Genomic DNA, 14,280 nt, shown 5'->3' on the forward strand with positions numbered 1-14,280 from the left:
TATTAATGTTTTATAGTTCTCAGCATATAAATCTTTCACTGCCTTGGTTAGGTTTATTCCTAAGAATTTTGGGGTTTTTGGTGCAAATTTTAAAGGTATTATTTTTTCTTACATTCCCTTTCTGATATTTCACTGTTAGTATAAAATGCAACTGATTTCTGTACGTTAATCTTGTATCCTGCTACCTCGCCAGATTCATTTATCAGTTCTAGTATTTGTGTGGAATCTTTAGGGTTTTCTCTATATAGTATCATGTTGTCTGCATATAATGACAATTTTACCTCTCCCCTTCCAATAAATAAATAAATTTATAAATAAATAAATTTGAATACCATTTATTTCTTTTTATTGTCTGATTGCTGTTGCTCGGACTTCCAATATGATGTTCAATAGAAGTGGTGAGTGGGTACCCTTGTCTTATTCCAGGTTTTAGCGGGAAGGTGTTCAGCTTTTCACTGTTGAGTATTATATTGGCTGTGGGTTTGTCATAAATGGCTTTTATTATGTTGAAATATGTTCCCCAACCCAATTTTTATCATGAGTGGATACTGAATTGTGAAATGCTTTTCCTGCATCTTTTGAGATGATCATGTGGGTTTTGTCTTTTCTTTTGTTGATGTGGTGTTTCCCATTGATTTTGCTTATGTTGAACCATCCTTGTGAACTTGGGATGAATCCTACTTGGTCATGGTGTATGATCATTTTTGTGTGTTGTTGCATTCAGTTTGATAATATTTTGTTGAAAATTTTTGCATTATAAATACAAATATCTATATTTATCAAAGATATTGGCCTGTAATTTTCTTTTTTGGTGATATCTGTCTGATTTTGGTATCAGGGTGATGGTGGTTTCATAGAATGATCTTTAGGAGGGTTCCCTCTTCAGTCTTTTGGAAAAGTTTGAGAAAGATTGGTAAAAGTTCTTTGGTAGAATTCGCTTGAATACACAGGTGATTCTGTTGCATATTGGTAGGCAAATTCTCAGCATAAAGTTCCATGAATTTATGGAGAATAAGAAAGACATTCCAGCAACGAGCTCGGCATTGCTTCTGAGGCACCTTGGATGATGGGGACAAAGCTGGCCTTAGTGTGCACCTGGGCTGCTGCAGTCCCTGTTACTACTGTTTGTGACTTGTGGGCAATCTGAGACATCACCCCCTGAGCAGGATTGCTCCACAAGGCGGAAGGCCTCCAGGAATTCATTGATGTCAATGTGGCCATCCTTGTTGAAGTCAATGCTCCGGGCAAGGTCACAGATGCAGTCGTCTGTGATGTCAATGTTCATATGAGAGCTGAATAGCTTCCAAGTATGCCTGAACTCGTCCAGTGAGATGGACCCTTACCAGAGAGAGCAAGTCACTTTAGTGAGTCAGTCTGGTTTTCAGTGTTCATTTCCTCTGATATTCTTTCAAGGACGCCTATTCTCTACTATTACAACAAAGACACCCAAGGCCTGCCATCCACTTTAAACTCCCAAGAGGATCACACTAAATCACTTGATTAGTGGTTCTTAGCTGGAAGCAATTTTGCTGCTCTCCTTATAGGGACGATTGGAAATGCTTTGAGACACTTTTGATGGTCATGACTGGAGTGGGGGTAGGGTGTTACTGGTATCTAATAGGTAAAGGCCAGGGATGTTATTAAACATCCTAATATGTACAGGGTGGGCCCCAAAACAAAGGATTACTCAAGCCCAAATGTAAGTAGTGGCATGCTGAGAAACCCTGCATTAAATCATCTCAAACATATGCTAATTTATTCTGCTTATAAAAAGCCTATGGATCTATACATCTATGGTGAGTTAATTTTTTATTAGAGTTTCAAGACCATTCAACAGGGGAAAAATAATTTTTTCAACAGATGGTAGAGGACAATTGGATATCCACATGCAAACAATGAAGTGAGACCCCACCTTGCACTACAAACAAAAACTAACTCAAGTAGATCAAAGACCCCACTGTAAAAGCTAAGACTGTAAGACTCTTGGAGGAATAGATACAAATCTTTGTGACCTTCAGTTACATAACATTTTCTTAGATACAATACCAAAAAAATACAAACAGCAAAAGAAAAAGGATAAATTGGACTTTTAAAAAATTAAAACCTTTGTACACCAAAAGACACTACCAAAAAAGTGAAGAGATAACCCATAAAATCAGAGAACATATTTGCAAATCTTACATCTGATAATGGGCTAATATCCAGAATATATAAAGAACTCTTACAACTCAACAATAAAAAGATAACCCAATTAAAAAATGGGCAAAGGATTTGAATAGACATTTCTCCACAGAAGATATACAAATTTCCAATAAGCACATGAAAAAATGTTCAACATTGTTAGTTATGAAGGAAATGCAAATCAAAATCATAATGAGATATTTCATACCCAGTAGGATGGCTATGAAAAAAATTTTTTTAATGAAAAAAACAAGTGTTGGTGAGGATATAGAGAAATTAGAACCCTCATACATTGTCAGCAGGAATGTAAAATGGAATAGGCACTGTGGAAAAACAGTTTGGCAATTCCCCAAAAAGTTAAACACAGTTTTACCATATGGTCCAACAGTTGCAGTCCTGGGAATACATCCAAGAGAAATGAAAACTATGTTCACACACAAAGTTGTATATGACTGTTCCTAACAACATTATTCATAACAGCCCCAAAGTGGAAACAATCCAAATGTCTATCAACAGATGAATGGATAAACAAAATGTGCTATGTTCATACAATGGAATATTATCCAGGTATAAAAAAAAGAAACTGATACATGCTGCAACATGGGTGATCCTTGAAAACATGCTAAGTGAAAGAAGCTGGACACCAAAGGCCATGTGTCATGAGTCTGTCTATATGGAATGTCTAGAATAGGCAAATGCATACAGAAAGAGAACTAATAATTGCCAGGGAGAAGGAACAGGGAATGGGGAGTGATAATGAGTATGGGTTTCTGTTAATGGGTATGGGTTTCTCTTTAGAATGATGATAGTTACACAAGCTTGTGTATATACTAAAGAAGCACATTGTAAATGAGTAAATTATATGGTATATGAATTATATCTCAAAAAAATAATATTTGAAAAGGCCTTTGAAACAATGAGGAAATAGGGTGAGGGTATATAAGACTTCCTTGTACAGTTTTTTGTAAACTCCTTGTTAACCTGTAATTACTTAAAAATTTAAATGATACTTTAGGAGTGAGTGCCAAAGCTTTGCTGTTCTAGACACTCTTCATTCCTTTGTGGCAATCTCTGATAGACCTATAAAGGATATTACAACTAATATAATTCTTCCTGTAAGATGTTCTCATTCAGTTTGTCTTCATTCTCTTTTTGCCCAACCCTTCATCTATAGGGACAGCTGATGTGGGTCAAATACTATTCTAGTTTCTGTTTTTAGCACTGCCACTAATTTTACTCCAACAGATGCAAGGGTGGGGGTAAAATACTTGCCACGTGTCAGAAGTGACAGGACGGTGAGTGCCTTTACCTGAGTGATCACTGTCTATGATCCTAAAAATGGTCTCCAGGTTGGATCGGTTGCGATACAGTGTTTCCAGCAAACTTGACTGTATGTTCTGCAAGAAAAGAAATCTCAATGTCCTTCTGTCTCTTATGTTTACATTTTTCTTAATACATAGTTACCACACCATCAACCCTGACAACAAGACTCCTGAAAGTTTTATGATCCCTCCACTCTAACCCCCTCCAGCCTACTAAATAATCTGATGGTTTAAGAAGCACCTACCCATGAGAAAAAACATAAAATTCATCATGATGGTGATGTTTGCACATAGTGCAAATATACTAAAAACCACTGAACTCTACACTTTAAATGGATGAGCTGCATGATACATGAATTATATCGCAATAAAGCTTTTTTTTTTTTTAAGTACATAGCCCAAGGCCTCACATACATTACATGTACGTATTTACTGAACAAATAACTTTTTAAATGGGGGATAGACCTGGGTTTAAGTTCCAGTCCTATAGCTTAGAAATTCTGTTCAAAGTTATCCTAGGCAGATTATCTAACCCCAGTGTTCTCTTGGGTATGTTGGTGCTGATTATATCTACCTCTTGGAGATGGTTGTGAGAATAAACTGTGAGGCAACATATATAGGTTGCTTAATACAAAGTCTGACACACAGGAACTCAACAGACAGTTGTTTCCATTCATCTTCCCTTTGGGCTTCTCAATAGTTGGCTGTTACTGATTCAAAGTTCTCCACAAGGGGCTTCATGGTCCACGATATGCTTTCATCAACCATTTTTACACCCTTACCTGTTGGCTCAGTTTTTCTTTGGCCAAGTTCTCCAGCCAGGACTTGTACGCCAGCTTGTTGTCCGTCAAGCTGCTCACCAGCTGTGGCCTCAGCATCCGCCAGGGCAGCCCCAGGTGCAGCACGGACTCCACGGCTGCAGCCCAGTCGCTCAGGGCGATTAGACCTGTAGGAAAGAGCTGACTGGTTGACTCATCACCTATAAATCTTCTATCCCGACATTCTTCTTACTATCTGTAGGTAACAGCAATGGTGAGTACTGTCACTATTCTTGTTGGTTATGGAAGAGCTGGTTGGAAAGTAGGGTTGCCAGATAAAATACAGGGTGCCCAGTAGATCCGATTCTCAGACTACAGACTACAAGTATGTCCCATATATTGCATGGGATATACCTACATTTAAAAACTATTTGTTGTCTATAATTCAAATGTAATTAGGTATTTTGTTTTAATTTGCCAAATCTATTTGGCAATACTGCTGGAAGTCACACAAGACTGTTGTAAATAATATTATATATATACATAAATGTATATATATAATGTCATATATATGCATATACACTCACATACACACATATGTGTGTATACATAGCATTAGTTATTTCTGTGTATATGAAAAGATAGTGCTATGATTTTAGGACTGTTACTACTATTTTTCGAACTGGGCTACATGTAGTCAGAGTCCATGAGACATTCCACTGAGTTGGGAAAAGACAAAATTTCCAGCTTGGGTAATAGAACACAGAACAGGTGATCACACACTTACTGATGAGAAACCAAATTATTGGTCTTTTTGGTCTTGGATCCACTCTTGTAACCTGTCCCCTGTTGCTTTTTGCCTAGTTCTGGCTTTATCACCCTTCCCTTGACTCCATTTCTTTTCACCATCTTTGTTTATATTTAGCCAAGTTTACATTCTGTTAAAAGCTTAGAATCAAAAAATTTAGAAAAGATAGCTAGGACATCAAGTTGAATAAAATGCAGGAAGTAGTCAAAGAGGTCTTCTGGTCATTTAATCCTTAAGCCAAAATTTATTTGCTAATTACTGTGAGACAGGTTTTTTGACCAATTTTCTTCCTCTGAATATTTTATTTGATTAGTCTTACCAGTTTCATCTTTATCATGCTTCTTAAATTCAACAAGAATATCTGAGGAATGGGCAAATAACTTCTCCCGTAGGGCTCTCAGAGCTGACTCCTCCACTCTGCTAATCCTGGTACAGGAGATGACAGGGAACATTAAAAAAAATAATAATAATCAGTATAGAAGAAATCAGTTCAGTCCCTCAGTCGTGTCTGATTCTTTGTGACCCCATGGACTGCAGCACGCCAGGCTTTCCTGCCCTTCACTATCTCCTGGAATTTGCTCAGACTCATGGCCATTGAGTCGGTGATGCCATCCAACCATCTCATCCTCTGTCATCCCTTTCTCCTCCAGCCCCCAATCTTTCCTAGCATCAGGGTATTTTCCAAGAGTTGGCTCTTTGCATCAGGTGGCCAAAGTATTGGAACTTAATTCAGCATCAGTCCTTTCAGTGAATATTCAGGGTTGATTTCCTTTAGGATTGTTAGTCATGGGTTTTTACTACACTGTCCTCTCTTTTTCTTAACATCTCAACCTCCCAAGAGCTCCATGTCTTACTTCTTTCCACTGCTCTCCTGCTTTTCCCTATTGTGCACAAACAGGACTGGTCTGGGGAATGCTGCCGTCCTTCCCAGTGTAGGACAGTGGTTAGGGCAGAAGTCCCATAATGTGTTACGGAAAAATCCAAACAAACTTTTGGGCCCACCCAATACACTGTACCTCATTTTCTCCATCTGCAAAATAGCGACAAAAATGGTACCTAACTCATACGATTATTGTGAAGATTAAATAAGTAAATTCATGTAAAGCACCTAGAAGAAAGCCTGGCATGTAGAAAGCACTCAGCAAATGGTATCTATTATCAAAATCATGTATGTTTTCCTTATATTTATTATTTATATTACACATGGCAGGATTTATGAATAACAAAATATCACTAATTTAGTTTTCTTATACTTATGGAGTCAACACAGTTCTGCTGGGCATGGCACTTGGCCTAAAATAAGTGTTCAAGAAATATCTGTAGTTGAATGAACAAGAATATTACAAGAGATAAAAGGTAAATATAAACTCTGTCCTGTCTCATTGAAGAAGCAGCCATTCTATAAATGGTGACCAGATAATCTATCTTTAGAAGTGCTAAAAAAAAAAAAAAACACCCAAAACATTTTAATTATCTTTGATGAAAGTCTTCCTTGAAGTTTAAGGTACTTCACATAATAATCTCCATAGACCCTCAGAAAAGTGTGAGCTGCCTAAAAAATTCATCTCAGATTTCATGGGTATGTGATTGTATGTACTTTTTCTGGAGAACTTTTTGTTTTATCAGAGGCTAAAAAAAGTATGAGAGCCCCTAAAAGTTTAAGACCATTTAAACTATTTTAAATGCAAAGCATTTAAACTATTTCTGGTAAATCATACTCATTGATGGTTATCATTCAGGGATGGCGTATAGCAATGACCTTGAAGGCTGTCTCGATGCACAAGGCTCTCTGTTCCCTACATCAAGCAGCATATATTGAGCTCTACATGGACCATCTGATTAATCCTCCAACACCCACTGAGGTAGGTACGACTCTTCTGCCCACTACAGTGTAAGTAACTAGCCCAAAGTCACATAGCTAACAAGGTGGGGGGTGGGCAGGAATCAGTCTTGATAGGTGGACTCCATGCTGGCTAAGCTATGAGACATGGATTTAAACCAAAAGTAAATGGATGCTGGTGATTCTCTGGTAGTTCAGCAGCTAAGACGCTGAGCTTCCACTGCAGAGGGTGTGGTTTTGATTCCTGGTCCAGGAACTAAGATCCTGCATGCTGCACAGCACAGCCAAAAAGTTAAAAATTTAATAATAATAATAATAAAGGATTCTGAATGAGGGTTCCCCTAGGAAAAAAATGTTATCTTGAGTTGATGACCACGGAAACATATGGTTGGTCAAAGGCATTTCCTGCCTTACTTCTCAGTTCTCCATTTGTGGTCCAGAGTGTTGAAATTGTTAGGTGACTTCCGTGTAAATTAGGGGACGTTGTACTTGCTTTAATACAATCAATGAATATTTTAAAAAGCTGAGTGTTCTTTAGCTATGGTATTCAGATCAGATCAGATCAGTCGCTCAGTCGTGTCCGACTCTTTGCAACCCCATGAATCGCAGCACGCCAGGCCTCCCTGTCCATCACCAACTCCCGGAGTTCACTCAGACTCACATCCATCGAGTCAGTGATGCCATCCAGCCATCTTATCCTCTGTCGTCCCCTTCTCCTCCTGCCCCCAATCCCTCCCAGCATCAGAGTCTTTTCCAATGAGTCAACTCTTCGCATGAGGTGGCCAAAGTACTGGAGTTTCAGCTTTAGCATCATTCCTTCCAAAGAAATCCCAGGGTTGATCTCCTTCAGAATGGACTAGTTGGATCTCCTTGCAGTCCAAGGGACTCTCAAGAGTCTTCTACAACACCACAGTTCAAAAGCATCAATTCTTCGGCTCTCAGCCTTCTTCACAGTCCAACTCTCACATCCATACATGACCACATGAAAAACCATAGCCTTGACTAGACGAACCTTTGTTAGCAAAGTAATGTCTCTGCTTTTGAATATGCTATCTAGGTTGGTCATAACTTTCCTTCCAAGGAGTAAGAGTCTTTTAATTTCATGGCTGCAGTCACCATCTGTAGTGATTTTGGAGCCCAGAAAAATAAAGTCTGACACTGTTTCCACTGTTTCCCCATCTATTTCCCATGAAGTGGTGGGACCAGATGCCATGATCTTGGTTTTCTGAATGTTGAGCTTTAAGCCAACTTTTTCACTCTCCACTTTCACTTTCATCAAGAGGCTTTTGAGTTCCTCTTCACTTTCTGCCATAAGGGTGGTGTCATCTGCATATCTGAGGTTATTGATATTTCTCCTGGCAATCTTGATTCCAGCTTGTGTTTCTTCCAGTCCAGCGTTTCTCATGATGTACTCTGCATATAAGTTAAATAAACAGGGTGACAATATACAGCCTTGACGAACTCCTTTTCCTATTTGGAACCAGTCTGTTGTTCCATGTCCAGTTCTAACTGTTGCTTCCTGACCTGCATACAAATTTCTCAAGAGGCAGATCAGGTAGTCTGGTATTCCCATCTCTTTCAGAATTTTCCACAGTTTATTGTGATCCACACAGTCAAAGGCTTTGGCATAGTCAAGAAAGCAGAAATAGATGTAGGATTCCTCACAGTGACTCCTTTTGTAGTGGCAACATCTAAATCACTTGGAATTATGGTATTCCAGGTGCTGGGGTCACACCCCCTGGAGATTCTAATTATAGAAGGCTGGGATGAGGCTCCAATAACGACTTTTTAATAAAGCTCCAGAGACCATTCTGCTGCATAGTGGGTTTGACTATCATTTAGTGAGCTAAATTTTCACATCATACTTCTTTTTGAGTGATGCTGGCTCTGATTGTGTAAAACCTGAGTGTTTAATAACTCTTGAGTATTTAATAACTCAAGAGTGACTTATGCCCTTTTATAGCACTCACACAAAGGGCAGATGCTAAATATTCTTGTGTTCTTTTCCCACTAGATTTATGCTGACTTTGATTTCTAACTTAGTTTGTCTGATAATTAAATAAGCTGGTTCAGCAGCATTACAACTGTATCTTTCAGCAGCTTATACACTCCAGGGCCAGCTTCTCAGTGGGCAGCAGCACTGTAGAGCTGTTATGTATGTGGGTTCTGAAATAAGATTGTCTGGGTCAGGGCTTACTTTCACCGCTTACTGGCTGTGTGACCCAAGACCACTGATTTAACCTCTGTTCCTTAATGATCTCATCTATAAAACTGAAATTAGTAACACTGTATTTTATAAGCTCACTGAGAAACAATATGTAAATTCTTTGTAATAACACTTAGTGTATATTCAACAGTAAGCTCTCAACTAATATTAGAACTCAGGATTATCGCAACAGAAGCCATTTAAATAATATTATATGCTCCCTTCCCAGGAAGAAAGAAGCATTGGTAACAAATGTGTGCAGATGGAAGTCCATCTGCCAAACCCCCAGACAGTGAAGGAAGGTTTGTCTGTGGTTGACTGGGTATTGCAAACACTTTAAGAATGAAGGAAAAAGGAAGAGTGATCTTGGAATGATTTAGTGGCCTATCATATAGATTTCACCTAAGACATACCCACGGAGAATAATTTCTACAGGAAATAAACATGTCACTTCCATTAATGATGGGTAGGCAGAGTATACTGGAGGAAAAGAAGAGCCCCCGTTTTAAAGTCTATTCTAGGTCCTAGTGCTGACATAGCTAAATTTTGACTTAGCATCTGGATAAATTTAACAACATTTGCACTTTACATTTTCCACAAACACTGTAATTCTCTTTATGAAAATCATTCATTGAAAAGTCTTGCCTTTGCCTCATGGTAAGCGTGTGGGTTGCCTTGTTAGCTTGAAACTGCATGATGTGTGGGGTCAGGTCTGGCCCCAGTTTGACATAGGCTCCTCTGTTGCTGCCAACTTCGTAGTAGTTGGAGGCAGAAAAGATGGTTAACACCTAAATCAAAACAGAAGAGAGACGGGCATTCAGGTTCACTGAAGAACTGTTCACCCTCAATCCCATAGGGCCCAACCCAATTTTGGAGGTGGTTATTCCTTCTGTTCCTTCTTGATTTCATCTGTGTTGTTGTTGTTCGGGGAAGGTAATGGCACCCTACTCCGATACTCTTGCCTGGAAAATCCCATGGGGTCGCTAAGAATCAGACATGACTGAGCAGCTTCACTTTCACTTTTCACTTTCATGCCTTGGAGAAGGAAATGGCAACCCACTCCAGTGTTCTTGCCTGGAGAATCCCAGAGACGGGGGAGCCTGGTGGGCTGCCATCTATGGGGTCGCACAGAGTCGGACACGACTGAATCGACTTAGCAGCAGCAGTAGCAGTTGTTGTTGAGTTGCTAAGTCATGTCTGACTGTTTTGCAACCCCATGGACTGCAGCCCACCAGGCTCCTCCATCCATGGGATTTCCCAGGCAAGAATACTAGAGTGGGTTGCCGTTTCCTTCTCCAGGGGATCTTCAAAACCCAGGAATCAAACCCGGGCATCTTGTATTGGCAGGCAGATTCTTTACCACTGAGCCACCAGGGAAGCCCCATCTATATATATACATACATATATATATATATATATATATTTTTTTTTTTAATCCTCCATTGCAGGCAAATTCTTTACTGTCTGAGCCACCAGGGAAGCCCAGTTTACTTATGTTAAATCACTAATGCTAGCAGGGCAGGAGTTGTGAGTCATAAACTTGAATTCTGACAGGACATCCACAACATGTTTTCTTCACATTTTTATCCCAATAAAAAACAGCAGTGGTCATAGATAACACTTTATTTGGTCCAACTCAGAGGCAAGCTAGGCCTGATAAACTGGGATGGCCATTACAGCTAGTAGGCACATTGGCTGTTAACACTGGCGTTAAGCCTCAGAGGAGAGTTTTACTGCGGATCGTTGAGCCTCCTGAGATGCCCCGTGAAAAAAAGTTTCTGTTGTTGATACATTGGGAAATGCTGGACCCTGGGGATTCACAGTGAATATAGGAAATTAAAGGCTCTGAGAAGTTCTACAATATAGAAATGTATACAACTATTTAGTTTAGATCAGATAATGAATCCTCTTGGAAGAATTATACTTTGTGTACTCTCTTGCTTTATGTCTCACTTGTAATTGAACATTAAGGGAATGTAGTATTTTAATCATAGGTCTGCCAGTATGTTTATCTAGAGGCCTGTTGCCATTTTTGTCTTTGAAATTTTTTTCACCAAGAAAGGCAAGATGACATTTTTTTTCCTTCCAGATTGAGTTGGTGTAGTGTATTCTTGGTTATCAAAACACTCATAGCTTTGGGACTTTGAAATGGTAAATATTCATTATGTGTGAAACAGGATGATATATAACTGTATGATCTTAATTACGTTAAAATGGATGCCTAGTTGTGAAAACACACAAATGAGACCTAGAAGGACATGTCAAACGGTAAACTGCTTGTGATTATGAATGACTTTGTTTTTTGCTTCTTGTGTTTTCTGGTTTTCTATTATGCACATGTTAACTTTTAAGAAAAATATGTTATTTTAAAACCTTTAAAAAAAAAAAGAAATGTATACAACTGTTTAACATTCCTGTTAAACACTGTTTACATTAGTTGACCTCAAGCTTTGTTTTCTGCATGGAAACATGTAATTCTCCTACAGGATTAGTATTCTCGGGGATAGTCTCATCCTAGTAGCATTAGACCAGCAAATATTGAAGGATTTGGAGATGCTCAGAGATTTAGACAGGATGTTAATTATGCTCCTAAGAAGACAAACAATCCTGAATTCCTGCCTGGGGTGCCGTGCAGAGATCCTGTGACCCTGTCGTGTAGTTGGAGACTTGTGACAGTGGGCAGTGTGACAAAGAATAGCAAGGTGGCTGGGAAAATACCCAGCCATATTTTCATCCATGAAATGGGGCTATATCTGCTCTTTACTTTCCTTTCAGGGTATGTATTGGTCGGTGGTGGCCTCAATCAAACTTTGAGTTTTAAAGAGGCTAAAAATGCCAAGGATAAATGACAGTAAAGGGCCTTGTTGCTTTGAGCAAGTGGGTAACAAATATCAGGCTCAGCTGTTTGTGAGGAGCCAGGGCCTTGGCCCATCCATGCCCTAGAGGGGCAACAGGACTACTCCTGTGCTGTAGGAAACACCCACCCACCTTGCGACTGTGGCAGAATTCATAGCCTTCAGGTTTGCACTCGTGTGAGCGGATCAGGAACTGCAGGTGGTACTTCTGTAGCAACCGCTCTGTCACATTAGGCCCAAAATAACAGCCGCCTCCTCGAACGGTGTTGGCCCTGCAGCCCTCCTGAGCCATGGGGTCACTCCACAGTATATCCACCACCTGGAGAGAAAAAAAGGTATGTTTCGCGAAAGGAGAGACTTGTATTTTAAAGTTTCAATTCTAAGTGGATGTTGAGGTCCCGATCCATAACTCAGTGTAACCCAAACTGACCACCTTTCTTGGAGGTTTCTAGCCTCAGAATCACCTGTGATTCCTCCTCTTTCTCACCACCCTCCATCCAGTCAGCCAACAAGTTCTGCTAATTTTAACTCTTAAGTAATTCTGGATTCTCTCCTTTTCTTTTCTTTATTCAATGAACTATAAGAAGCTGCCATTTTTGTAGATCAAAAATGGTTGGAAAAAACGAGTTCAAGTAATCCTATGAACTACATGAGATCACCAGCAGCAGCATCTCCCACCTAGATTGCAGTCTCCCTGCCACAGTCTTGCCCTGGTGAAATAGTCCATTTGACTGCCAAAGTCATCTGTTTTGGCAAGCACTGTGCGTTCCTCCTCAGTATCTATTCTCCTCCCTCTTCCTTGCTAACAGAACTCTTAGACTGGGGTATTTGGCCTGGCACTGTGCTGGCTAAATACGAGCTTTTCCATTCCCCCTTGCAGCTTGGGGTGGCCATGGGATGCAGTTCTGAAGATTCCGGAACAGGTTTTAGTTGCCTGCAAACACGGAGGACGGAAGCTTCTGATATGATACTTTTGGCCTTGAGCTGCAGCAGTCATCTGATACATATGTCAGCTATGCATAAAACAGCAGCTGATAAATTGTGGCTTACCTTCTCCCCACAGTGATGCTGAGTCACTAAACCAAGCTTACTCAGACAATACAGCCCACCTGGCACAACTTCCATCTTTATAAAACTCCAGACTATAGGCGTCACTAGGCAAATACTGGGCTTCCCAGGTGGCACTAGTGGTAAAGAAACCCGCCTGCCAATACAGGAGACCTAAGAGATACCGGTATGATTCCTGGGTTGGCAAGATCCCCTGGAGGATCCCTGGGTCGGGAAGATCCCCTGGAGGAGGGCATGGCATGGAGGGCCACTCCAGTATTCTTGCCTGGAGAATCCCATAGACAGAGGAGCCTGGCGAACTACATATAGTCCAGTCCGCAGGGTTGCGAAGAGTCAGACACGACTGAAGCGACTTAGCACACCAGCAAATACCAATTTGGGTGCTCTAACCTCAGGGAGAGAGAAATAAGGACGAAAAGAGCCAGGAGGAGATTGGTTGGGTTTTGTGAAATCCTGGCTTTTTTCAGAGAGCGGCGCCGGCCACACCCACCTGCCTCCACTCCTCCGGTGTGGGCTGCGGCTGCTCCTCGGCATCTGAGTCCACTTCTGACTCCGAGGACGAGGGCTCCTCCTTCTCCTTGATCGCCGGGAAGCCCGCTTGCTGCCGGCACCTCTCCAGCTCCAGGTCAACAGAGCGCCGCACCCGGCGGGAGAGCTCCTTGGGGTCCAGGGGGACGCCGCAGGGGACGCTGGAGGAGCGCCCGGCTCTGTGGGCCTTGTGGGTGCTGGGGCGGAGGGGCGATGAGGGCAGAGAGCGGCTTTGGGGGAGAAACCACGGGGAGGGTCTCCCGGCAGAACCCGTCTGGTTGGCGTTTCCCTTCTCCTCCGCCTGTTTCTTATTCTCCTTTCTTGTTTTGTACCTCATGGTGGAAACAATCTAAAAGCAGTCAGAAAAGATACAGATGCTTCAATGCAACTTTCTCCCTTTGACAGCAGCACTTTGGCATCAAGTCAGCTGGGCCCCATGGATTGTCCCGATGGTGACAAGGTCAGCACAGAACTGAGACTAAGCCTTTCCAAGCTTTTATAGCAATTTGATATCGCTGTCATTCAAACACATGATCAGTGGGCTTATACTTTTGGTTTGCATTTCATTTCTCTAGCAATTCACATTTATCATATTTTACAACAGTACTGGTCTGTGACAAATTAAAAATTTATGAAACCTGGTCCTCCACCACAAATAATTGGAGAAATGCTGACCTGTTTCTAGGAACCTAGCGATTTTTAGACAGACCACCT

General features: G+C 40.8%; 1 protein-coding gene across 1 annotated transcript in view; it reads right to left on the reverse strand.

The window, feature by feature from the left end:
• Positions 1-778: 778 nt before the first annotated feature.
• The window catches only part of PPEF2 (protein phosphatase with EF-hand domain 2), a 32,991-nt gene continuing 19,489 nt past the window's right edge, over positions 779-14,280 (reverse strand). Inside the window, exons 10-16 of the mRNA XM_027544777.1 lie at positions 13,529-13,915; positions 12,104-12,289; positions 9,761-9,903; positions 5,389-5,495; positions 4,286-4,449; positions 3,491-3,578; positions 779-1,338 (exon numbers count right to left, since the gene is read on the reverse strand). Coding sequence (XP_027400578.1) covers positions 1,085-1,338; positions 3,491-3,578; positions 4,286-4,449; positions 5,389-5,495; positions 9,761-9,903; positions 12,104-12,289; positions 13,529-13,915 — 1,329 coding nt within the window. The 3' untranslated portion in view covers positions 779-1,084. The remainder of the gene's footprint in view (positions 1,339-3,490; positions 3,579-4,285; positions 4,450-5,388; positions 5,496-9,760; positions 9,904-12,103; positions 12,290-13,528; positions 13,916-14,280) is intronic.

This window comes from Bos indicus x Bos taurus, chromosome 6, assembly GCF_003369695.1.
Source record: "Bos indicus x Bos taurus breed Angus x Brahman F1 hybrid chromosome 6, Bos_hybrid_MaternalHap_v2.0, whole genome shotgun sequence".
Lineage (NCBI taxonomy): Eukaryota > Metazoa > Chordata > Mammalia > Artiodactyla > Bovidae > Bos > Bos indicus x Bos taurus.